At 32.8% G+C, this 21,778-nt stretch overlaps 3 protein-coding genes and 1 long non-coding RNA gene across 16 annotated transcripts in view; 2 read left to right on the forward strand and 2 right to left on the reverse strand.

The window, feature by feature from the left end:
- The window catches only part of cysu (peroxidase homolog), a 90,919-nt gene extending 84,734 nt beyond the window's left edge, over positions 1-6,185 (reverse strand). For 7 of the 11 annotated variants that reach the window (XR_016176546.1, XR_016176544.1, XR_016176543.1 and 4 more), the window contains exons 1-2: positions 5,895-6,185; positions 24-2,471 (exon numbers count right to left, since the gene is read on the reverse strand). The gene's annotated coding sequence lies outside the window, so the exon portion shown is untranslated. The remainder of the gene's footprint in view (positions 1-23; positions 2,472-5,894) is intronic. The other 4 variants (XR_016176550.1, XR_016176549.1, XR_016176548.1 and 1 more) reach the window with 1 other exon arrangement.
- Positions 6,186-6,331: 146 nt separating this feature from the next.
- tna (Zinc finger MIZ domain-containing protein tonalli) lies at positions 6,332-12,492 on the forward strand. Of its 2 annotated transcripts, none has more exons than XM_015333413.2 (10): positions 6,332-6,467; positions 6,555-6,905; positions 7,004-7,268; positions 7,376-7,771; positions 7,858-8,204; positions 8,312-8,506; positions 8,598-8,740; positions 8,858-9,374; positions 9,456-9,689; positions 9,799-12,492. In XM_015333413.2, exons 1-10 carry the CDS (start codon positions 6,378-6,380, stop codon positions 9,934-9,936), a joined length of 2,676 nt encoding a protein of 891 aa, XP_015188899.2. In that variant the 5' UTR covers positions 6,332-6,377; the 3' UTR covers positions 9,937-12,492. The 2 variants fall into 2 exon arrangements, with proteins under 2 accessions (XP_015188899.2, XP_015188900.2); XM_015333414.2 differs by having other exon boundaries at positions 8,312-8,497.
- Positions 12,493-13,277: 785 nt separating this feature from the next.
- LOC149032574 (uncharacterized) lies at positions 13,278-15,324 on the reverse strand. The gene is made up of 2 exons (XR_016176563.1): positions 15,195-15,324; positions 13,278-14,967 (listed from the first exon to the last, which is right to left on the reverse strand). It is a non-coding gene; the product is annotated as an uncharacterized LOC149032574 (long non-coding RNA).
- A 52-nt stretch (positions 15,325-15,376) lies between these two features.
- Positions 15,377-20,065, forward strand: pigeon (gamma-secretase activating protein pigeon). 2 transcript variants are annotated; one of them, XM_089172451.1, is made up of 11 exons: positions 15,377-15,650; positions 15,883-16,114; positions 16,514-16,653; positions 16,722-17,037; positions 17,127-17,389; positions 17,459-18,654; positions 18,755-19,099; positions 19,204-19,418; positions 19,495-19,698; positions 19,761-19,832; positions 19,925-20,065. In XM_089172451.1, exons 4-11 carry the CDS (start codon positions 16,740-16,742, stop codon positions 19,993-19,995), a joined length of 2,664 nt encoding a protein of 887 aa, XP_089028577.1. In that variant the 5' UTR covers positions 15,377-15,650; positions 15,883-16,114; positions 16,514-16,653; positions 16,722-16,739; the 3' UTR covers positions 19,996-20,065. The 2 variants fall into 2 exon arrangements, with proteins under 2 accessions (XP_089028577.1, XP_015188919.2); XM_015333433.2 differs by lacking the exon at positions 15,883-16,114.
- The last annotated feature ends 1,713 nt before the right edge of the window (positions 20,066-21,778 follow it).

Raw genomic sequence — 21,778 nt, forward strand, 5'->3', positions numbered from 1 at the left:
ACATTTCGGTTTGTTATACTTACGTATTTTCAGTGACACAGAAATCGATTGACCATAGGGACGCGGGTATGGAGGCAACCCTCTGAATCATTGATCAATTGCTTCCGTCATATTTCGGGACGTTCAGCTGAAACACAAGGAAGAGTATCGTTCATTTTTTATTATTCCTCTTCCACCCCTTCACCCTCTGCAATATGAATTATTATTAATTACTTTTCTTTTCTTTTCTTTTCTTTTCTTTCCTTTTCTGTTTTCGTTTTTTATCGCATTCACTTGCACGTTTTCCAATAAAATTTCGAAATGTTATCGGCAACTAATTTTTAAACGAAACGTAACGTTCTTACTTACGTGCATACATTTAAATTATCGTAAATTTAGCCTTCTTCCTACTTTAAGGTCGGTAATATCTTGATAAAGATAAAATACCGGAAGTTTTCCATGTAATCCTTCCATAATGGATACACGATTTGATTAATCAGCCAATCCGTTTCCTCGATACCTAAGTTTGTACAAAGATAAAGCACGCTTGTGAGTGGTTTGCTTGTTTTTAAAGTATGTTTTAAGTATATGTGTTTGTGTGTGTGTGTTTGTGTATGTGTCGAGACGTCACGTTGAGCATTTTTTATTCGCCTGAACGAACAAAGATGTCGTAATCATGTCGACAGGAAAGCAACTCAAAGAACGGTAAAGCTTCGATGCATTCATTCGTTTGATTCTTATTGCTTATCGTAGAAAACTAAACTTTTTACCTTATTGACGTTTTAATCGATCAGTAGTAGTGGGTTAACGTTAATATTATTGTCAAAGATTCAAAGATCCAAAAAAATTTGGATCGGATCATTGCTGATTCCAGTCATAAAATAACAGAAATATGTGTGTGCATGAACATGTTTCTACATGTCATAATTATTAGGTCGTCTCAGAATTGTTTTAGAATCAGACTATGATCCTTATATAATGACAATACTATGTAAACCGTGACATTATATAATCTATTTGTTCTGTTATTATGCTTATTATGAATGTCCACCAATGATGACGACTACGACGTCGATGGAAATCCTTGCAAATGCAAGAGGAATCTGAATAATCCTAAAGAATCCTATCCTATCCTATCCTATCCTATCCTATCCTATCCTATCCTTTTCGATGCTTCAAATATTTCAATTCGAAGCTGGTTCATCTTTAATCAATAAGAAAAAAGAAAAGGAAGAGTAGGATTAGATTACAAGAAGGATGTTTCTTTTTTTTGTGTTTCATTGAAAAGCGGAAGGAATGTTAGAGTACTGCGGTCATCGTCGTCGTAGTTTAAGGTAGTGGTAAGGTGGTGGTGGTAGTAGCTCTCCGTCAAAATTTTCGCCTCTTTATCTGCCAGAAGCAGATGTTATTTCCGTTCTTACGCGCGACTAACCTTATGGGACACACGTGTCACACACCACTGTATATCTATATACAACGCTACGATTTTAAATATATGATCAAACGTTATTACTACATTATCGAATCGTTTCTATTCGATTATGCATACTTCAATATTATATAATTAGTTAAACCAACAACAACAACAACAACAACAACAACAAACATTGACATATTTTACAATACGAAAGATTAATTGATTCAATTATCATGGAAGTATTCATTTTCAAATTCACCGCAACTACATTCCTATTTTCTAAACATAAATGAATATATAAATACATGTTCGTCGTGATACATATATACATATATACATATATACATATGTGAATACGTAAGTTATATACATGCTAGAGAGATCGACGTTCGAATTATTCTACCGTGAAAGAAGGAAGGAAGATAATGCGATAAAATAAAAGGATACTTGTGCGCTTGCGCTGATAATAAACGTTCAGTGACGTTTATCGTATTAGAGAAGCGTTTGTTAAAGCAACGAATCGTCAGAGTTCTTCACACATACACGCGTACATAAGTTCGTTATCGGTGTTTAATACGTGCGTCGCGATTAAAGTTCATCGATTGTCGTCGTCGTCGTAGTCGTCGTAGTCGTCGTCGTAGTCGTCGTCTTATTCTAGCCATTTAAAAAGAAAAAAAAAAGAAAAAACTAACTCATAAAACGATCATCATTTGTATATAAGAATGTTTGTCAATTTCTCTTAAAATTTATGATGATTTTCTAATAAGTAGATTTTCGAATGGTTGGATAAATATGAGTTACCTTCTTCGTGTATGCGTAGACGACGATTTATTTGTAGTTTGTCGTCGTTGTGTGTTGTGTCGAGGCCACCGACAGCAAAGATGTGTTGTACAATCGTACATGATCTCTCACATGTGCATGAACGGCGCGTACACGCTCGCGCACACTCCTTCCTGCGGTTCACACTGTCACTGGCGACCTTTCGAACGGCGCGAAAAAAATCTATCCCGGTTGCCACCTCGAAATGCCACGAGTATTTGTTGCGAATGACAGAATCCTCTCAACTCTTGAAAGACTTTAAAAGTGAAAGAGAGAAATAGAGTTGATCGAAAGTTAGCAGCAGCAGCAGCAGCAGCAGCAGCAGCAATAGCAACGACAGGTACAAAGGAATCGAATGGTTAGAGATATACCTACCTAATCTCTCTTTGGTCTTTGTAAAAGGACGATATCTTTTTCCTATATTGATTCTTTCTACATCTTGACAAGTAAAATGGCGACGCAAGTCAATAAGACTATCCTTAGTGTTGCATACATTTATATTTTACATTTTTGTTTCTGTTTTTGCATATAATACTATAGTTTTTAGAGAGAGAGAGAGAGAGAGAGAGAGAAGAAGAAGAATACAAAAGCTCGTAAACGTTCGTTCCTAGGTAGGCACCTGCGGTTAAGCGCTTGTTTTCTCAGGAGTGAGTTGAGTATATTTACGTACGTATTGTTACTTGTGTAAGAAACACAGAGAGAGGGAGAGAAGCTAACCTGCGGAATGTGTTGTACAGGAAAATAATAACATGGATCTTCTCGATCTTTGATGAGTTAGAACATACCATGATGTGATTTCAAGCTAAGAGTAGGGAGACGAGATGTCGAATGTATTATTGCATTGTGTGTGCAAAATTCCAAAATCTTCTAAATTAGAGTATTCAAATCGTTCATATCTTTAGACCGGTTATCTTAATCTATGGTAACAAGTAAAAAGGGGTGTAAATCGTGCATAAAAAAGTTATTATTATTATTATTATTATTGTTATTATTATTGTTATTATTATATGGCTCTCGTATCGATGCACTCATTGTTAGGACACGTGTCGTCGTCGCCTCGCGCGATTCCAGTTACGGACATAACCGGTTTTAAGAAGGAGGCACTCCCGATTTCCATATTGACCGAGCACTGTTTCTCTCCTTTACTCGGCGACGAATCTCAACCCGTCTGCTCTCCTCCTCCTCCTCCTCCTCCTCCTCCTCCACCTCCTTCGCAAAAATAAAATGAAAAAAATGTCTTTTGTCTCCAGGATGCACACACATGCATCCAAAAATAACGATATAACGATGGAGGAGGAGATCAAAGCCCCCCTGCACAAAAGTGTCGATCCTGGATCGCTTTCGTGGCACGGAACGCGCGACCTCGGAACGACCAACACTCTTGTTTACGTGTCGCGAATCCTCCTTTCCATCCACCTTCTTCTTCTTCATCTCTTTCTCCATGAGTTGTGTGTCCTGATTTTAGTGTGAAGTCTTGCGATCGGCATCCGCCGCCGCCGCCGCCACCGCGTTCCCTCTCATCATCACCCATGAGGAGGAGCACGCGCTCACGTCCGCCTGCTGCCTCTCCCTCCCACTCTCTCCCACTCTCTCCCACTCTCTTTCTTTCTTTCTTTCTTTCTTTCTTTCTGTTCGCGTGGCTAACGCCGATCTTAACCGAACTCCTCCGAGAGACACGGCTATTATATATTGTGTCGGCCGTGAAAGAACAGAGAGAATCCATTTTATAAATCTCCTGAAACACGTATCTCTCCAATTTTCTCTCTTTCGATCTTTGTTATTTTAACAAGGGAAAATCACTTTGAAAGTATCAATAGTAGTAAATACTAATATGTATATATGTATGTGCAGGCAGGTAATATACACACATAGTAGGATATAACGTGTAGAGATTCCTATTTCGAGAAATCTCGAACTCTCGAAAATTGGAACGAAAGGAAGAATCCGTGTGCGCTTCTCTCTCTCTCTCTCTCTCGTAGAACTGGATCTACTTTCGAATGGCCTCGTTACGCGACAATGAGCTACCAAAGACGAATGTGTGCGTCCTCTCTTCGTCGTGTCATTGTACATATGCATGTGTATGAATATACATAAATTTAACGCTCTCATAGGATTCGTTTCTCGTGCCCTTCGTCTCCCGTTGGGTTTCCTCCATTCTTGTTACTTCGAGAGATGTTTCCACCATTGTAGAGAAAACGAGATCGTTTCGTAGAACGACCAGAGAGGAAGGGTTATACTTTTTTCTTTTTTTCTTTTGGTCGATAATAACCAAAAGAGGAAGGAAGTTTGATGTATTCGTTTGTCACGTATTTAGAAGAGAAAATAATCGATGGTTAATATCCTTAAAAGTTCGTTCAGCTGGTTCGCGACCTCGAACGCTTTTTAGCAGCCCCCATAGTATTGGGGCTCTCTTCTCCCCATTTTACTGCTATTGCATCCTCTCTCTGTCTCTCTACAAGAGAAACCACGTTGCGTCTCGTCGTCTACGTCGTCGTTCTCTCTCTCTTTCTCTCGTTGTCGAGCGCAAGCTGTGTGTTAGGGCCTTTTGTTGCGTGCCGAGTAGGCTCTAGTTGACGAAATATTGACATCCGAGAATAGAAACCCGTTGTGGGCTGCTTTACCGAGGGGTTCGCCACCGGATGGGGGAAGAAGGAAGGGAAGAAGAAGGGAAGAAAGAAGGAACACAACGTTCGATCCAAGTGGAGGATGAAGAGTATACTACTACGTGTATATATATATATATATGAAAGAATGAGAAAGAAATAGAGAGAGACGAACGACGAACCAACGAACGAACGAACGAACGAACGAACGAACCAACCGAGGTTCGGTTGGGTCGCTCTTTGCATTGAGCACAAATTTAAAGGGGGTGGGACGTGGATGACGTCAACCTCGGAAACTCTCCCTCTCCACGTGCTATATCGGGACGTGTACGCTGAGTGCGTGTTACATGAACGGGCGCATATGTAAATATATATATATATATATATATATACATATTTTTATATATATATATATACGTGTGTACTATGCGCACACACGTGTACGCACATACTTACACCCGTTTCTCGCGACCTATTGAATTCCCACGAGAGTCTATTATTCTGGATTTGTTTTTGTTCAATGCGTCGTAATCACGTCTACAGAGAGACCACCACACAACCACGATGGCGACGACGACAACGATACTTCGATGGTTCTCTTCCTCGATCTTATCTTCCTTAAATTTAACGTCCTTTCTTTTATTCGTTTTCTTTAACGAAGGAACATTTTTAAATATCGACTCTCAAGATTTCTATCTTATCGACGACAAACGCCATCTTAGTTTATTTCTCAAAGTTTTATTTATCAACAGAGTTGTAGAATTGATAATAATTTAAATACAAACGTTATGGGAAAACATTTAAAACTAATGCCACATGATTAAGTTAAGTAGAAAAGAAAAGTTAGGTCTATCTTAGATTGTGCCTTGGCAGGACGCTCGCTCGCACGCTGTGTTTATAGCGGCGGTGTGTGAATAGCGAGCACGTGTATTTCCCACAGAAAGGCAATGGGGGCCTATATACGCTGCTATGGCGTGGCCAGCTGGAAGTATCAACGGTTTGACGCGGTTCGTTCGTTCGTTCATTCGTTCGTTCGTTCGTTCGTCCTTTCTACCTATATATGTTATGTACTGTACCTTCTCATTCGTTTTGTCGAATGAATTCTTTCAATGTCCTTGCGTTAACCCTTGCACTATTCTTCTTCTTCTTCTTCTTCCACTTTATAACGGGATGAGGTTTTTACTATAATTTGAAACATGATACTGTTTGCTTTTAGCTTCTGGTATATTAAAAATGATCACTATCTGTTTTTATTACTCCGTGGTTATATAAATTGTAATCACTTAAAAATGATGATCATGTAATACGTAGGTGGTATCCATTTAAACGATAAACTAATCGGTTCGGAATAATTGTGTTTTAGAATTGTTGGAAGACATTTGAACGTTCCTACTCGTCAACTACGCGAAAACTCGATATTTTTTCAAGAGTCGGTACCTAAATAATTATCAAAAACGGCGGCTATCGGCGTCGGGGTGCAACCTGTGTTATCATCCGGCTATCATAACACAGTGCCACCTCAGAGCGGGGGTGGTGGTTCGACATTTAGTGCCGCGGCGATGGTGGCAGCTGCCACCGCTACGGCCACCGCCACAGCTAGCGTGGTGGCCATGCAGGACCGCCAAGATATCCCCGCACAATTCAATCAGGTACACTACGATAAGTACCAACAAGATAAGCTTATTCGATAAGTAATCGCTAACTTCAAAATCAATTTCCTATGTTCCTTATTATAGATGCAAAGTCAACATGGGATACCACTCCCCCATCAAGCGTACAACACTGGGTACGCCCAAAGAGGACCAATGGCTGGAATGGGGCCACTTGGAGTGAGCAATTTTAACGGCATGGGCGCCATGAGCCCAATGCATTCTATGAATTCCATGAATTCGATGAACAGTATGAGTGGGATGAACTCGACAATGAATCCTATGACACTGGGAAGCATGAACAGCATGAACGGCATGAACGGTATGAACAATATGAACGGTATGAACCCCATGAGCTCCATGAGTAACATGGGTACTATGGGAATGAACAACATGATGGGACCTAACAGCATGCAGATGAATAAGATGAACATGCAGGTAAAATTACTACTTGTTCATACTTTTCTTCTTGATACTACTATATAATACTATAATACTATAAAATCATAAACACTTACGATTGATCTGTTACTCAGGCGCAGTCTCATCAAGGATATCCAAGAAGACTAAATCCATATCCTTCACCAGCCATGCATATGGCGCAAAAGAGGCAGCAGCAAGCTCCTTACGCCAATACTAATCCTGCAGCGATACAGCAGCAAGGCTTTACCCCCATGTCGACGACACAGTATCCAAATAATTATCCGGCTACGGCAAGACCAAACTTCCAGCCACAGTATCAACCGATGCAAGGCATGAATTCCGCCGCGGCTGGTTTTCCACCCAATTCTATGATACGTGGTAAGTTCAAATAATACGTTATTCATATTACAGAAATATATTTGCATTAATATGTCAAGTGAAATTTGTACTTATCATTTATAAAAAAAAAAATAACTATTTTCAAGGGGCGAACATGAGGCAAACGACGCCATCGTATAATACGGCGTCGCAGGCAGCAGCAGCAGCAAGCCAATATTTCAATAGCAATGTACCAGTTAGTATGGGACCTACTACTGTAGGGAACCAATACATTGGTCATCAACAAAATACAGCTTACGGTGGTGGACAATCTCCGTATGTAGGTGCTGCTGCTGTCGCTGCTGCAACCACAAGTCAGTACCAACAGGATGTGGCGCCGATGAGAACGACGGGAGCAGCGAACATGAACTATCAGCATAGTCCTATACCTGGAAATCCAACTCCCCCATTAACACCAGCGACAAGCATGCCACCTTACATTAGTCCAAATCCGGACATCAAACCAAATTTCAATGAAATCAAATCGCCTGTCAATATACAAAGTGAGCACATACAACAGAATATATATGAAATATTTGTTTTGTTCAATTTATACGATACTTAACACAATGAATCTTTTTGTTAATAGAAGACGATGAGTTAAGATTAACATTCCCTGTTAGAGACGGTATCATTCTTCCACCATTTCGCTTAGAACATAATTTGGCTGTAAGCAATCACGTGTTCCAACTTAAATCAACGGTACATCAAACGTTAATGTGGCGATCTGACCTGGAACTACAGCTTAAATGTTTCCATCACGAAGATAGGCAGATGAACACGAATTGGCCCGCAAGCGTTCAGGTTTCTGTCAATGCAACGCCACTTGGTATTGATCGTGGTGAGAACAAAGCAGCCCACAAGCCTCTTTATTTAAAAGACGTGTGCCAACCTGGAAGAAATACTATACAGATTACAGTATCCGCATGCTGTTGTGTAAGTAACTAAGTAACTACAATTATTAACATTAACACACAATTCGTACATATTATTCATAGAAATATTTCTTTTTTTTTTTTTTTTTTTTTTTGTTGTTGTTTCAGTCGCATCTATTTGTTCTCCAATTAGTTCATCGACCAAGCGTACGTAGCGTTCTGCAAGGTTTATTGCGCAAAAGATTACTAACTGCAGAACATTGCATATCTAAAATCAAAAGAAACTTTAATAATACGATCTCGAGTAATGGCATTCAATCTGAGAAGGATGTCGTGGAGCAAACAGCACTTAAGGTAAGAATGGTAATATTGCTTTTTTATATTTTTTATATTCAACTTACGTATTTGTAGTTATATAGAAAATATTTGACGAATGTATCATCTTTGTTAAAAGGTATCTTTAAAATGTCCTATTACCTTCAAACGCATAACACTGCCAGCGAGGGGACACGATTGCAAACATATACAATGTTTCGACTTGGAGTCTTACTTACAATTAAATTGCGAACGAGGTTCATGGAGGTGTCCTGTTTGCACGTAAGTATTCCACAATTCATCAATCGATTAATCCTATTAATGATTACTTGAAAAAAAAAAAGCAAGAAAAAAGAGTATTATTATTATTAATAATGTTATTATATTTGGAATTAATAGAAAAGGAGCTCAATTAGAAGGTTTAGAAGTTGATCAATATGTATGGGGTATTTTAAATACTTTGAATGTAGCAGAGGTAGACGAAGTAACGATAGATTCAGCGGCTAATTGGAAACCAGCTAAGAATTTAGCTAACATTAAGTCGGAAGAGGAAAACGATTGTAAAAGAATGACGAAAGCAATGTCACCTGGAAGTATGAATATGCCTACTATGAATAATTGGGATATGAACCATCAAGCTATGAGTCCCTATTTACCTCCGGACATGAACAGCATAGTAAGCGGTTCGATGATGAACAACACTTCGTCCACATACGGGAATAATAATATCAATAGCAATATCAATAATAATATCAATCACCGAAATTCATCTGGTGGATCATTTGATATTAATCCTGGGACGAATAATACAACCAATAACGATTACAATAATGGAACGGGACCTCTTACTCATTTGAACGAATCTGTGAATTCGTTGGATCCACTTAATGCTATGGAAAAATCGTTAAATGATCAGGTATGTTTTCCTATCATTCCTAATGGATGGATTCTATTATTCAACATGAATCATAATAAATATTTCATATTTGATTAATAGATGCCGCACACTCCACACACGCCTCATACACCTCACACACCACACACACCGGGTGGTGGTAACAGTGGTCCACCAAGTGTTCCTCCTGCGTCTCAGGAATCTACAGGAAATCATAACACGTCTGGTAGTACGAGTACAAATATAAATAACGATACCGCGGATATACCGTCAGACTTAAATTTCGATCCAGCTGCAGTTATAGATGGTGAAGGTACTGGTCAAGAAGGATTGAATGTAAGTATTAAATAATATAAATAAAATGTGCAATATATTTGAGAGGTGATTTGATTTAGAATGTACCTTATTTCTTGTCCTTTTTTTTTTTGTTTGTTTTTCTATTTAGCTCTTGCCGGACAATGTCGTAGATGCAATGGAGCTGCTTTCATATTTAGAAACACCGGATTTAAATACTCCCCCTAGTAGTGGAGCAAGCAGCGGAAATCCCTCATCTAGCGACGACATATTGGCACTTTTTGAATAAAATCTCAAGGAACGAACTGTATTACTTCGTAATGAAATCAAATAATGATCCCGAAATCACAGGGGGGTTATGCGATCATCAGATTAGCATCCTACTGAGAATAATTAACAATTATTTCGATTTCTATATGACGATAATCGTGTTTGAGGGATATAAGCAAATGTGTTGGATATTCACAGTGGGTGCTCTCACCTAATCAATGGTACAAACAATTTTAGCTCTAATTGTAATAATTCCTATTGAAATGAGTTAAGGCATATGACTAGGGTAATGACGACTTTTAACATTAGTAGTACAGCAAACACACGATAATTAGTGCTTGTTTGTAAAGATTTTATTGCATGGATGGCAGGCACAATAGACGACGACGACGACGACGACGGCGACGACGACGACGACGACGACTTATATTAAGATATGTGTTAGTTTTAATGAGTAAATGTTACATTATAATTTATCGGTCAAAAATTATTCTAATCGATTTAAATTCAATTAAACAACATAATATTTACAGAAATCCAATAAGGATTTTATAAAGGATGACACATTTAAGGAGGGTGGGGGGAGGGGAGTATCTTTTTCTGTTTAAGAATTTAAATCGAAACATTTGCTCATTAGAACACACACAAACACACACACACACGGAGTGCCACTTCAAACATTTTGAAGTTTCCCTGCATTATCGTCTTTACGTAAAAGATCGGTCTACTCGCGTTCAAGGCTATGATGGACCTACATCACAACAGAACTATAATATAAATGTACAATACCTCTTGTAAATAAGTTTTAATCCAATTAGGTGATACGTTCATCTGTTGTGAACTACCCTGCTTATTAATGGATATAGCGCATATAGTGTTCCTTTCCATTAGATAAATAGTAGAGTATTCATGGGAATGAATAATTGAGGGGATATTGGGCTTCACACTGGAGATGTAGACGATGTACATTCTTCAAGATGTATCTCCTGAGAAAAGAAAAAAAGAAACAAAATTTAGATGCCATTTATGATGATGATGTAGGACAACAAAACACGTATTGAAAACTATTTTTCTTTATTTACTTTTTATCGCGCTATTTTACTTTATTTTTTAATGTATTTTATATTTCAACCAATTTTTCTTCTATATTTGACTTGGTATATCAAATGAATCGGATAGTCATTAAATAATAAATAAATAAATACAAATCGTCAAAGTTAATTGAATATAAACTTGTACGAATAAAAAAAATAATATGATTCATAATATACATTTCATTTTTAATTGAATTTAATTTTAAAACGATCAACAACAACTTTAAAGTGAAAACAAAAATGTTAACAAAATGAGAATAAAAATATCTTCCAAACTGTAATATTAAAAAGCGTATTACAAGTATTAATATCTCTGAAGATACATCCAAATGTTCATATAGAGTTTATTTTCACATTTCTCTAACTGATGTTTGCGTTAATGGTTTGAATTTACTTTCAAGTTGTCTCTTTTCTTCTTTTTAATTATTATTATTATTATTATTATTATTATTATTATTATTTTACTACTATTATTATTATTACTACTACTACTACTACTACTACTACTATTATTATTACTATTATTATTACTATTATTACTATTATTATTAATATTATTATTATTATTATTATGTATTGTGATAATTCTTATTCAATTATCGAATAATTAATTATTAATGCACAATAAATAATACGAAATGTCAAATATGTAAAAAGGTCAATTAGAAAAATAATGTAAATTACTAGAAAGAAGAAATACATCCTGAAATGATAATGTGTAATGAAATTTTTGTTAAGAGATACTGAATCAAATTAAGTTATACTGATATATATATATATATATATATATAATAATATCTTTGTAAAAAAAGGGGGGGGGCACGCGAAATATTGTTATCAATGAAAAATTGAAAAAGCGATGATTTATATACGATGAAAATAAGCTCTATATAATCTTTCGCACAAATGTTTTAAGAATAACAAAATTCATTTAATGGTTCTCTTTTTCTATTAAAAATTCCAAAGTAAAAGTAAAAGTAAAAGTAAAAGTAAAAGTAAAAATCAGTTGTATCTGCCTGAATAAGATACTGCCAGAGTGATACCGCCCACAATTTCCCCGCTTGTGTAGTGGTTATTACAACAACAACAACAACAACAACATTTGTATCTTTTTTGTGATTGAAAAAGAGAAAAACAGAAAAGAAGAAGAAGAAGAAAAGAAGAGAATGAAAGAATGAAAGAAGGAAAGAAGGAAAGGAAAAGAGAAGAAAAATATACTTAAAGTGATTCATTGTAGATTATACAAATTTTATATAAAAGTGTATTTATGATATATATTATCAAACAAGGATGAAAGAGAGAGAGAGAGAGAGAGAGAGAGAGAGAATTAGATATCTCTGCGGTAAAGTTTCTATTCCTATAAACTACTATAATATTATTATAATTAGATTTTAATATTACTTAAGATTAAGTGCGATCTATTGTATAATATTTGTATATATGATATAAATAGAATAATAATATAAGTAAAATGGCAGATACTTACTGGCCAATAATAATAATAATAATAACAACAACACAACAACAACAACAACAACAGTGATAATTAATAATTATCCTATAATTATTTCTCAGAACCAAAACAATGAAGAAGAAACGTATGAGAATACTACCCTCTTCTATATTAGATAATGGTAATAACATGTACATGACTAAGGATAGATGACTAAGGTCAGTCAATAATTGTACTGTTATTTCTAATAGAATGATTACTTAATCATTAAAGATCTAACTTACCTAAAAAAAAGAAATGAATTAATTGCAAAGTGTAAGCTTTACTTAGGATTGCCAAGAAGTGTAGCATAAGCAAAGTCTCTCAGTCACAGTGCGATTGTACATAGGCAAACATCTACCTATACATACTTAGAGTAATATCCTAAAATAACACCCTACACATGGTCTGTCTTGGTTTTTAAGAGACGCAGAGATTTATATACATATGCTGCTTTATACGCAGACGACATTTCTTTTTATACTACTAAAAACAACAACCAACAAACATACAAAATGAATTATTCTTTTGTTTTCTTATTGTTTTTCATTCATTCTCTACTATTCAACTATTATCATTTTAATACAACTTTTACAAATCAAACTAATTGGCTTTTATATCAATCTATTTTTACGATTACAAACAAAGGACCTCATTTGTGAGCTTGTCCTACACAAATTTCATTTGTTTGTAATTCCTATTGTGATGATGATCATGATGATGATGATGATGACGATGATATATATAATTAATAATATGCTTTATTATATATACATATACATATATATATTGAGATAAAAAAAGAAAAGAAGATAAAGAAATGAAATTCTCTAAGAAAGAATTTATTTTATAGAAGAAAAAAGAAAATACCTTATTGAAAATAAAATGGTTGCATTTATGTTTCTATGAACCTAGTTTACGTCACGTTTCAAATTCGGCTTATACATATACATATATACGGATCTTTTCGATTCATTTATATGCACAGAAATATTTGTCAACTATTTCAAACTTGATTTATTAAAAATATGAAGAAACTTGTTTATATTAAATAATGAATTACTTTGTACGATTAAAACATTAAAGTAACGTGAACCTTTATTCCTAACGGTTTTCCCTCCTCTTGATGACGTATAGTACCACTAAAGTCAAACACCCTACTTTATCGGTTTAAAAAATTAACAAATTAAATTATACAATTATTTAAAAAAAAAAAAAAAAAAAAAAGAAAACAATGAAGATTATTGATATTTTATCATTTTTGTGTGTAAATTAAATTATTTTTTAAGTAGAAAGTTTCTTCATATTTTTATTAATACAAGTTTTATGTTGGACAATGAAATTTAACGGTTAAGTGTATATATTTGAATTGAATACGCTATATATAGGGTGTGTATATATGTATAAATTAATTCCAGATCAAATAATAAATCTCTACGACTCTAATATTATATATACTCTATAAAATGTTAGAGGGCTATATAATTTTCATCTTATTGTGCATCAGACGAAATTGTTCGATTACAAACAAACAAACAAACAAACAAAAAAAGGATATAAAATAATCGTCGCCTTTTCGAAGGATTGAGATATTTAAGAAAAAAAAGAAAAAAAAAAAAAAAGAAAAAACCAATTCGACATTGTATTTTCATGCGCTGTAACACAGTGACACTGATAATGTATAAAAAAAAAAAAAAAAAAGAAAGAAAAATGATAGGAATGAAATACAATACAATACATAAAGAATATTCCTTAGCACCAAATAGATAAAAAAAAAAAAAAAAAAAAACTTGATAGAAAAAGGATCAATTAATAAGACTAGTAGATATTAATTTGCATCTCTTGAATCACCTCCAAACTGAATCATATCAAGCATTAATTAGATTCACGATTAAACGCATTAATTAAAATACACAGAGACGCGCGAGTACGCGCGCTCACGCTCGCTCGCACGCGCGTGCGCATAAATGGCGTCAATTTATTCGACAAATTTACCAAAGTAAATAATAAGAATAATAACTATGGAAGAATTAATCAGTCTTAATCCCCAAACGCATACATATTTGCATCATACATACATACATACATACATACATGCACATTAAGGAAATACTGTAATATCATTGGTTGCATCGCCGTAAGAAAGGTAACAAAAAAAACAATAAAACAATTTTAATATGTACACGAAGAAGAACAGTTTATAACATGTATGAGAGACACACATTGTTTCTTAAAATAACAGTTAGGAACATTCAATAAAAAAGCCATAAAATAACTATTGTCTATGGTCTTTCTACATTTTCGATCCACTTTAATTAAAGGTTTTCTATATAATGAAAAAGACAAAATAAATCAAATACAATGAAACCATTTAAAAAATTAGATCGATCGATGATTGGTTGTTGCACTTTGACGACGACGACGACGACGACGACGACGACAACAACATATTCGTAACGATTTTCTTTGAAATAAATAAATAAATAAAAAATAGATATTTTTATAAACATATATTTGATACCTTAAATATTTGAAGTATGAATTTTGTTTGAAAATCAATTGTAAAAATGATTGCCGTAGTATTGCCATAGTAATAATTTGACATAGTAAAAATAACAAGTAAATTCTATTCTCTTGTCACATTCGATTAAATGGCAACAAAATAAGAAAATAAGAAAATAAGAAAATAACCTTTTCTTGAGTACTGATTGTACTACAATCTGCTAAGCATCTTCCTCCATTGGTCCTCTCTCCTCACCTTTTATAGATTACTCGAGTAAGGTGCAGCTAGGTAAAGGATTGACCTGTTACCATGGAAACGCATTGACCAATCATATTTAACTAAAAAGAGATAAAACATCGTCGTTCCACCGTCCTATCTCTTCTTTTATCATCTATCAAGTTTTAATAATTCAACAATGGGATCCAGCTGTCGAAGAACGAGTTCAATTTGTTATTCTTATATTTTCTAATATTATACTTTCAACGTCAAGAAAATTCATTCATATTTTCATTGTCAATTCGTAATCATATATTTACATACAATAAGATTTGTATCCAAGTCAAATAATTATATCGAGAAAAAAGATATGATAGGAAATCTTGCTGCCAAACTACGATTACTTTTGCCAGATAAAACAGTAACAGGTATATTTCATGTTGTTTTTCTATTAAAACTTATATATAATGAACAAATAAATAGTGCAATAATGTTCGACGTTATTGTTACTCTAATCAAATCATTTTTTGTTGTTGTTGTTGTTGTTATTTCTTTAATCAACAAGTTATATATACTTAAAGGAAATTTATATCATCAGTTGAGTTTTGTCTTTATTTATTCATGTAGAATTTTTTTTTATTGTTATTTTTAATTTAATAGCATACCATAAGTACCAACAAAGTCTAATCATTTCATTGGACTATCTCGCATTAAAAGGGAACTTTTCAATTGGAAACAGACAAAAGGAAACATTGTTGGATTGTATGATTGAAAAGGAAGTATTAATAAAAGTGCATTATAATACTGTTCTATCAGTACAAAAAAAAAAAGAAAAAAAGAAATAAAGTAAAAAAAGCCAGTAAAATAATAGGAATTACATGATTAGTCAAAAGTAAGGATTGTTCTGTTTATTTTTTAGTTTTGGTATTTTGTTTGTTCGTTCGTTCGTTCGTTCGTTTTTAGTTCTTCTATATTTCCTCGTAACTTACTACTTCTTTTTCTACTTACTACTCTTATTTCGTTAACATTGACATTTATGAAACTAAATTCTATTTAGTTCTATGCGATTAACTATATTGTATGACAACTTATGCTTAGTTCTTATTTACTACTTCTGTAAATATCATAACGTCTAAATATCCTATAACTTTATCAATATGCTTACTTACTACTTACTTACATTGTCATTTATAATAAATACTATACAATAACTACTATGTATATAAATATTGTAACTAATATATAATTATTCATTGAGACATTTCTTAGCTAATGCTATTTTCATTTGTAGCCGAACAATGGAAACTTTTGGGTCAAGAAAAAGATGGATCTTTGCTTATTTGTTGGCTGGAAGAAAAATTATTACAAGACGATACAGTTTTGCAATATACTGTTGTAGGCCATTACGACCGGATTAAAAATAAATTACAGGTAAATAATGTTGCATTTCTAATTGTATAGAATCAACGAAAGACAATAAGAATTATCTTTTTTTCTAGATCCTACATCGTTTTCAAATGATATTGAATATTGTTCAAGCTACAGTTAATCAAAGCTGTTCTCTACTTGGCTATGTGACTAAGCAAAATTCGACTATCGAAAAACTACTTGTAGAATCTACTGAAGAAAATAATTCTAAAGTAGAAGAGTCAACTGTAAATGTAGAAACTTATCAAGCGTATATAATGAAACTTGACACAGAAAAACTCTACGATTTAGAAATTGAAAGATCCAAACAAGTGCGTATTCAATTCTTATACAGAGAGAAATTACAATCTACGACAGATAAATTTTTATTATTACTTCATCAAGAATGTAAGTATGTACTAAAGTTACCATTTAATTCTTCATTTGAATTTATTTTACTTTTCTCATATATTAATATTATCCTTTTAATTGTATAGGTGTCATGATATATACTGTTGTATTTGATACATCAGCAGAAACTTTATGGGAAATACAAGAATTGAAACACGAAGAATTAGTCAAAGAATTTGTTTGGGCTCAATGGGATATGACAAATCAAGTCTTATATCATATTCATCATAGAAGAATTCCTACGAGTTTAGTGAGCGAAGATAACGATGAAAATAATATGAAATCGACTCGTTCTAATCCAACGCTGAGTGGACTGCAATTTCATGATGATCTGCCACATGAAACAGTGGTAAATATTTCATTATACAATAAATATTTTTGTCTAGCCAACTGTTTATTAAAATGTTTTCATTTTTAGATAAATATCCCTTTAAACTTACCTCAATTATCAACTACTTCCAATTGTGGAACTTACGAAGATGACGTTATACCTTTGAGAGTTCATGATTGTTCTTTAGACCTTATTGTAGTATCAGATTCCAAAGGAATGGTCTGTGTTTGTCATCATTATTTATATAGACCAATGAAAACACAACATGTACTTGGTTCTTTAAATGAATCTAATACTGTACACTTTGCATATTCAGTAACACTTCTTCATCACAGTTGTGTCATTCATTGCGTTATACCAGGCATACCATGGTCACGAGCTAAACTTATAAGACCAACCTTTGCAATATATCAAAATCATTATATGATTGTATTCGTGCAAGGTTTACTTATACATCTTCTTGAAATAGGACTCAATCATGATCCGTGTTGTCATATATTATGTGGTTCTTCAACACCTGTTGTATCGCAGCATGCTTCTTATTTAGTACCACTACTTGATCTACAAAATATGGAAGAAGGAAATCATAAGAAGCAAGAATCATCATCTAGTCTTCATCATAATATTGCAGAAAATAAAATTGGCTACTTAGATGGAAGTAGTATATTTTGTAATTCCGGTTCCAAGATCTTAACCATCGATTTACCTACACTAGATCTTGTAGAATTATCTATTTCTAGTGATTTTCTTGTGGACATTTTTCGTAAAGAAAGTTCTGTCGAAGTACGCTTAGGAATTTTACATTACTTCATTTGCCATAAAAATGATATGGAAATGATTGCTGAATTAGTATCCATCGTGGCAGAAAAACCACGACTATTGGAGATCGTACGATACATGCAAGAAATTCTCATTGGTGGATCGTATACTCTCGTACAAAAGAATTTACTTGCAGATGCTATGCCTTTGTTAACGTTATTACCTGTTACTACTATGGAAGAGTACATGAGTTTTGAAATAAAAGTCAATGATTTAAATATAACGTTGAGCCATGAAAAATTATGGAATACATCGGTTATGTTACTTTCACCGCAACAAAGATTAGTTCCTTATCAGAGTGATTTGTGGACTAGACTTTGGGAACAATTAAATAAAAATATTAAAATTAAAGATAAGCCAAGATTTCAGCCGAGCAAAATTGCGGAGAAATTGTTAGTCTCGTTGGCGTGTTATCAACCAGAGGCATTGTCCAGATGCAGTACTCCTATGTCTCCAAGTGGAGGGTAATATCATCTAACGTAACACATAACGTAACATTATCTTCTTTTTTATTTCATATTATATATCTGACTAATATATATCATTTAATTATTAAATATACAGATTTGTTATGGCTACAGTTGCTCTTGGAGATTTATTAGGTAATCGTAGCAACAAGTTATTGGATTCCAGTTTACCATTTACAGAAAGTGAAAGTTGCACTGCTTCGAAACAAGAACATATCGTCTCTGTTAATTTACGCGAGCTTTCAATGTATCTTTTGAAGAATGGTGTACAGTCATCTACGTCTCATATTCAGGGTTCTTCGTGCACAGCTTTACAAGTTCATGCAATGGCCACGAGATACGTAGCTGCACAATTAGAAACATCACGTATTTTGTGTCACATGCTTTGTCGGGCTGCTAACGTTGATTTACGAATTGAACAAGAACGCGGTTTTATGCTTATGTAAGAAGAATATGCCTTCACAATTATTTCTGTAATGTTACAACAATGATGACATGTGATTTACAAATGATATTATAATACTTATGTGTCGTTCGTCGTTTCAGTGATCAATTAGATAATGGAAAACGATGGTTATTATTTATGCTATTGGAGCGTTACAGATATGCGTTAGAAAATATAGCATATCCTGCTCCCCAAGGATTCACTTCCTTTTTTACATATCTTGGATATAAAACTTTAAATTATTCTATGTTTGTACAATATGTTCAGAGAGCAGTATTTGAACTTCAAGTAGATGTTACCAAAATTATTATGGCAGGTATATATCGTTGCCATTCATTCACATATTATATAGATATGTTTATTATAAATTAAAATCTATTGTGTTATAATAGATATAAGTGATACAAAAGAAAATACTATTAAAAAATTGGCTCTACTATCCTTGCTACCACGATCTCGAGCAAAAAGACTTTTAAATCAATGGTTACATCCAGTCAGCTTTATGCTAAGAGCTCGCGAACATGCAGCTAATATTTTATCCGGTGAAGTAGCACAAAATCGTGCAAGATCTTTCCAACATCGTAATAATCATAATGGTAAGTATATCTCAAATAATAACTTCAATCATTAGTTTATTAACAAGAACATTTGTTTCTAGGTTTAGCTGCATTTCCTTCAGCCGATCGTTTATCACCTTTAGATACATTTCTTGATTTACTTACTGCTAAAGGTACATTTAATAATAACATTTAATATAAACCATTTCTATTTAAAATGTAATACACAAACTAATAATGCTTATTTGTACTATTATTATTTTAGCTAGTCTTGCCGAATTAGATTTTGGTTTGCTTATGGAAGCAACGGTAACATCCACCGAAGATTTTTTATAATTAATAATCAATGGATAATAATGCATTTGTATTACCATCATTATTTAAAGAAAAATGTTGTTTAATCGTATACATTGTTCTTTATTCCATTAGATTTTATTCTGATATAAATACATATTATATTTTACATCATTTTCTAATATAGATTGTCCAAAAAATATTGATTTTCTTATAAATACACTCTTTTTGCATTCGGACGTAATTCAATATCTATATATCTATATATATAGATAGATTTATATTCATAAATTAAATATATGAACAATAATGTAAATTTTATTTATGTAACAGACAGAATTAACATAATCGCTAGTAAAAATCTCTTTATCCGTAGTTATTAATTACACATTAATTATTTAGAAACTTATGACAAACGTATAGTACAAATATTATTTTAAATAAAGATTATTATTTTATTTATGTATAAAGCTTTCTCTGTTGTGTGTTATGTGCATATATAATATATATTTTATGGACATTCAATGTCTATTTTTAATATGATTTGATTTTCGGCAAAAAAAAAAATCGATAGCATGTTATACTATTGGGGATTATTTTAGACTGTAGAATCGTAAGTATAGTACGAACTATACTACATTTTGATATTCATTTTATTATAGATATTATATTTATTTGTTGATTAAATTTGTTATAGAGTAACTAATTATCAAATGAACAACTAATCAATTTAATACGTTTTACAGAAAATAAATAAATAATTATTTGTTTACAAGATGATGGGTCAACCAAGAGGAAAGAGACGATTATTTTGTAAAATAACTTCAATAAAATAAGTCCATACAATTTCATTACTGTCTGTAATCAAATATATTAATATTATCTAATACTTGATTGATAATTGAGGGGAATGATAGTACTCTTCTTTTTGTCTTGTAATATTTTATGGGAATATACAAAAAAGGAGATAGAATAGAAATAATTCTTTACATTGCAATGACATATTTCGTACTGTGATTAAAAAAATTACATTGTTATTATTATTAAGTAGAAATAAGTGTTATTATACACAGCTTAAAAAACAGTCTCCTATTATATTAGTATTATTTTAGAAGATAATCGACTAATTCCTCGCAAGCGAATCATTTTTCAATATTTCATTGATTATCTGTAATTATTTAAAGCCGTCTATTTAAACTTAGAATTTGTATTATAATAAACAAAAATAGAATTATGTATTTGTATTATTGAAAGAAAAATACTAAGTAAGGTAAGATAACATAGAAAAAAAAGAAAAAAAACAACTTGTTAATTCTATATATGTTGTTTATAACGTTTAAAAAAATAAGATTAAGAAAAAGAAAGATGAAATAAAAAGTATCATTGACCGTTAATTCTATATATGAGATTGTACACACATCGATATACTTTGATGTATTTTAACAGCAAAACAAACAAGCTTTGTCTCTTATTTTTGAACAAGCGTACAAAAATAATTACCTGCAAATTGTAATAAACACACGTAAAATTATTAATATGTTACATATCTCACAAAGTAATAATTACAATCGTTTGTTGCATAAGATTTCAGTGTTTTCAAATGAACGTTTGTTTCAATTATCAAATCATCGTGTTAAACGATTTCTCTTTGTTTTTATTTTCTATTAAATAAATTAATGAAGAAAAAAACTAAATGATTGTAATTGAACGATATTTAAAGAGATATGTATATTAATGTTATTATAAATTAATGTGTTTTCATTGAAAACAGATCACATATTATTTATATTTATGATAAATTGAAAGCTTGTGTGCTTGTGTGAGA

Source organism: Polistes dominula, unplaced genomic scaffold, assembly GCF_049000335.1.
Source record: "Polistes dominula isolate Pdom_NZ unplaced genomic scaffold, Pdom_raw_medaka contig_74, whole genome shotgun sequence".
Lineage (NCBI taxonomy): Eukaryota > Metazoa > Arthropoda > Insecta > Hymenoptera > Vespidae > Polistes > Polistes dominula.